The following is a 5097-nucleotide window of genomic DNA, read 5'->3' on the forward strand; positions in this document are numbered from 1 at the left end:
TAGACCTACTGCAGCCAAATAGGAGGCAGATGGCTGAGGATTAAAACTTGGACTTTAATAACAAAACTGGCAGGGATTCAAGTCATCAAAACAAGACAAGGCAAAGGCACCAGGATATTAACGAGCAGATCTGACAAAAACTGAYGAACAGAAGAAAATGAAGTACATAATTTAATGGGTGGAGAGGGGATTTAAATAACAGTGTGCAGATGCAGGAATAGAGGTGATAGTGAGGAGCTGAAAGCTGGAGTAACTGAGGATATCCAGGTGGCATTTAAGTATAAAGGTTTTGCAAACTCTTGAGTTTATTGGTAGTTTTTATTTTTATGTTTTATTTTTTGGTTTCAGAAAAGCTGGAAACAACTTAGAGTATAGCTTTGTTAAGATTGTGCATTTGTGCAGTGAAAATCCAACAGCAGTGGCACTCCAGTTGATTTAGGAAAAACATGTTAATTGTTGGAACAGTATTACAAATCCTGAGCATTGAATTTGTAAAAGTATTAACATAAAAGTATGTGACTTATCTTTCCTTATTTACAAGTGAGTTTTTTAGGAAGCTCCAGATTACATCACTAGGGCTGTTTTTCTCTTTTTTTCCTCTGCACCTGTTTAATTTCACCCTAATCCTCTTCCAATCCTATCACCATTGTCCTTTGATATTGTGCTTTAAAACTCAGTTGTACCGTTACTTACCTTTAAACAGAAGATCGGGAGTTCACATCTAAGTATGAGAAACATTGCTAAACAAAGAGTAAAATACATAACAGTAATAGCATTATGCTTGGATGTCACCACTTTTAACTAGGTATGTGTCGTATGTTGGGGAACCACATATTTTGATAAGTAATGGGTAACAAAATATTTTCTGTACTCTTTAAAGGATATTGTTAAGATTGATTCTAAAAATGTACAAATTACAACTGTAGAAATTCCCAAGTAGTAGGGGTGCAACGATACAGAAAATTCATGGTTCGGTTCGGTTCGATACTTTAGTCTCACGGTTCGATATTTTTTCGATACAAAAAAGAGAAATTTCCATGCCCCTTTCAACTTGTAATTTATTTAAATTAATGATGAACATTTGTTTAACCTCAAAAGTACAGTTTTTAAATTAAATGTTGCTGAAACAGCAAGTTTCTCAGTAGACCTGCACTCAAAAATGCAGCCTAGGTGGAGTAGTCGAACACAGATCCACTGATCCTTTAACACAGAGCATCTTCAGAAGTCATGTTGATAAAGTAAATTTTTTAAATCTGTATTGTTTAATACAGCACTGTTCGATACGGTTCGGTACGGTTTGGTACGGTTTGATACGGGTACATGTATTGTTGCACCCCTACCAAGTCGGTGTCTCTGCAGTACATTGAGATACTGGTGTGTGGGCCCAGTTTAAAATATAGGCAGAGGTTCTTGAGTAGATGGAATTTGGCAAAACTGTGATTGGTTGGATTGACTTGTCTTGTAAGTATGTACATATAGATTTTTGCTGGCAGATTCGACCGAGCTACCTATCCATRCAGCTGGCCCGGCATCTTCAAAGTCCACCCAAACAAGTAAATCCGACCAAGCACGACTTTAACAAACTCCTCCCATAAAAGTCAAACAGACCAWTGATGTTCTTCATAAACTCCTCCCACACAACAAGAAACTTCCACTTACTGACTGCAGAGWCCCCCTTCTGGAAATATSTAGTTTTCATGGTACTAACCCTGTAATAAGCCTTTGTACTCCTTAACATATATGTGGGTACATAATTCTTACTCTGTTTTTTTTCCAGACATGAAAGATGATGCTACACACCAAACAAAAACACCCATAGCACGACAGACACTCCTTGTGCTTGCAATTTAATTGCCTWATTGCCTTATGCCTGTTGCATATTGTTATTTTTTTTGTATTGCCAAATTAACTAAACAACTTAGCAGTTGGTGGACCTCTAAAACGTGCTTCTCATTTTCACAGATGGCAAATGTGATGCATCAACAATGAATGGCAACATGGCAATAAACCTAAATAGTTGCCAGGATCCARGGGCTGGACCAACTAACCCACACTATTACCAGCTTTATTGACTGTGAGAAACAATAACTGAAGTAGTAAAGAAGATTAAAGCAGAACTTTGTAATTTTCTTTTTATCATGTTTAAAGTAAGACACTCCAGAAGTGAGCAAGAGTGGGTATTAAAAAAAACAGTCCTGTGGAGATTTAATGGAAATCCAGCTGGGATACGGAGGCCAGATTTGTCCAAGACTAATTGCTGGTTCAGTTACTTGATGGTGCATGCAGCCACTTCAGCACGCTTTGATTGAGCTAGAACAAACTGGTCACTAAGCAGCAATGGGAAAGAGGACTTATTTTTTTTAATAATGCTCATTATTATCAGTCTTTCATGATTCACTCTTCCAGTTTCAATTCAATGTTAGGTGTTACTAAACTTATTTAACCTGCTAARTAATAATGTTTCTTTTCTATTTATTTTTTCAAGATCGAAGTTGTTTTAAAGCAATCCGCCGTGTTTGAACCAATCGTTAGCTTGTGAATTCAGTKAATTTCTTCAAAGTGATTTTGCTCAAGCGTTAAGATGTCAGTTGCTCATAATCTTTCTACATAACCCTGCTGTAAAAGAGCTGAACATCTGCTTTAAGTAAAACAGAGCAACAGTTTCTACATCCATAATTGTGGGCAATCGAAACTGCCACTGTTGATGAATCCGAGTCTCTAAAGRAGGCCTGACGCTGCTCAGATAGTAAACACAGCTCCTCGCTCATTATCATCCATCTCACTTCCTTCCTTCTGGTTTCTTAATCAACTAACACCCCACTGAGACGCGCTCGCACAATAACCGAAGGACAAATCAAAACGGTTTTCTAATTGGTGTGAACGAATGAGACCGCCGCTGGTGTTGCCACAGATACAAATCATTAATGGAACCCCACCCCACCACCCCCACTGGTCACTGTAAGACGAACTGGGAGTCACGCACATACATGAATGCACACACGGCATCAAGTTAAATGGTCTCATGTAACACAAAATGAGTTGCCATGGAAACTGCTGAGATGAAAGAGACGTGATGTGTGCCATTTGGGTATAATAGTAAGTCCAGGGGGGTGGGGGGGGTCTGTTAAAGGACACGCTTTTGTTGTTTATCAACCTTATCTTATCTTACACTGTCAGCAAAATCAATTAGCACACTTACCTAACCCACACACGCACGCACGCACGCACGCACGCACGCACGCACACACAACCTATCAATCATGGAAAACTGAAAAAATGCATCACAATGTCTCAGAGTTTTATTATAACCTGTCACAATGAAGTAAACAGAGAATTAATTGTGATCTCATCACACAAGTCATCATAACTCACAATTCTTCACAATAAGTTACAAAACATGTTATWTTTTAAGAAAACAGCAGATCATATTTATAGTAACACTATTGTTGATATATTTACATGTTGATAAGAAAACATTGCATCATATGCACTACAGAGCTGCATATGTTTTTTTTCAGGTCTGTTAGATTTTTCAAACAATTTAAATAAATACAACTTTTTTATATTGATTCTAAAATGAACTGAAATAAAATAAAACAGAAGGTTTTAGGGCATCTCATCTGATTTGCYGAACTTTTGACAGATCTCCACTTTTTATTTTGTATTTTTTAAACTATTGTTAGAATAAAATATTAATGGAGAACCCAGCTGTGTTAAATTTCCAATGAAAATGTATTCTCAATTAAATAAATCAATATGTTTTTATTGATGTGCAATCATCAAAAAATAGTCAAGGTTGTGTTTTAAACCATTTATGTGGCTCTTTTTTCGTGGTCATTACAATCTGGGCACAGTGATATTCATATATATGTATATATATATATATATTTTTTGTGTGTGTAGTTTTGAATTTGAGCTGATGTTTTGGTTGATTGTCAAGTTGCACCATAATATTTAAATAATTTTCGTGATCAAAAATATCTACTCTACTAACTAAAAAAATAGCCGATGCACCATCAAACTAATAAAAAAAACTAGTTCACTTTCAGGATTTTACCTTAATTTACACTGAAACAACTTAACCAGCCAAAAGTCAATTAAAAAAAACTGCTATTTGATAACTTTTATTTTTAAGTACATTCCCTGCACCAAAGTGTTTAGTAACAAACAGGAATAAGATTAAAACATAAAGCACGAGAACAAAAGTCAGACCTAACAAACAAAATGTTGGTTCTAAAGTCTGCAAAAATAGCACGTGTACCTGGTCCTGTATAGTTCAGAGTTGTATTAAGGCTTTAAAAACATCCAGTGGGTTATTGTTTCAGTGTTGATTTTCAAAATTATCTAAAGAAAGAAACATATATTTAAAAAGAAAACATATTCAAAATGATTTTTGGTTGACAGTGTTTATAAACATATGCAATGACCTAAAATATCATTTTATTCTAGTTATATCAGAAATGTAGCTGCTTAATGAATTCAAAAGTTACAGTATTTGTATATTTACAGTAATAGATACACTTTAAAGGCTCTGAGTTCTTTTAACTTAATAAATATCTGTTTCGATAAAAGGTTCAGAGGAAACAACTCGTCTTTATTGTTCCTTCGTTAAGGAAACTGTCTTAATGTTGTCAAACCTRATCGGTCTTTCCCCTCAGACAGTCCAGGCCTGAGGCAGAGCTTCAGTGTCACACTGTGGTCAGAGATCACCACACCCGGCAGGACTGCGCTCCTCGGTTCATCACTGATGACTCGGGACATTTGAACGCTTTCCGGAACTCYTTGTAGTTACTCATTGCTCCAATGACTCTGCATGGTGACAACAGTGAGTCAGATTGGAGGGATGTCTTGTGTGTGGTTGTGTGTGCATTTTGTGTATGATCACCTGTATTTTGATGGACTGTGAGCTCCATTCTGAATCTGCTCTCTGGCTGCTTCTGGTCTGTATGAATTGCATCTCACCTGCATGGTAAAAACATATGTGACCCATCACATCAAACTAGGAACTAAGTRGGATTTGCTCAGAGTAAACTAGGCATATTATCAAATTATTTTAAGCTACAGTTTGATACGTAGATAATCCATATAGGTTTCATT

At 36.3% G+C, this 5097-nt stretch overlaps 1 protein-coding gene across 1 annotated transcript in view; it reads right to left on the reverse strand.

The window, feature by feature from the left end:
- Nucleotides 1-3281: 3281 nt before the first annotated feature.
- Nucleotides 3282-5097, reverse strand: part of phex (phosphate regulating endopeptidase homolog, X-linked) — a gene marked incomplete in the record, with an annotated part of 20323 nt that continues 18507 nt past the window's right edge. The window contains 2 exon segments of the mRNA XM_014005374.1: nucleotides 3282-4809; nucleotides 4886-4962. Of these exon segments, the coding sequence (XP_013860828.1) occupies nucleotides 4707-4809; nucleotides 4886-4962 (180 nt within the window).

The sequence above is a fragment of the Austrofundulus limnaeus genome, unplaced genomic scaffold, assembly GCF_001266775.1.
Source record: "Austrofundulus limnaeus strain Quisiro unplaced genomic scaffold, Austrofundulus_limnaeus-1.0 Scaffold30, whole genome shotgun sequence".
In the NCBI taxonomy this organism is placed as follows: Eukaryota; Metazoa; Chordata; class Actinopteri; order Cyprinodontiformes; family Rivulidae; genus Austrofundulus; species Austrofundulus limnaeus.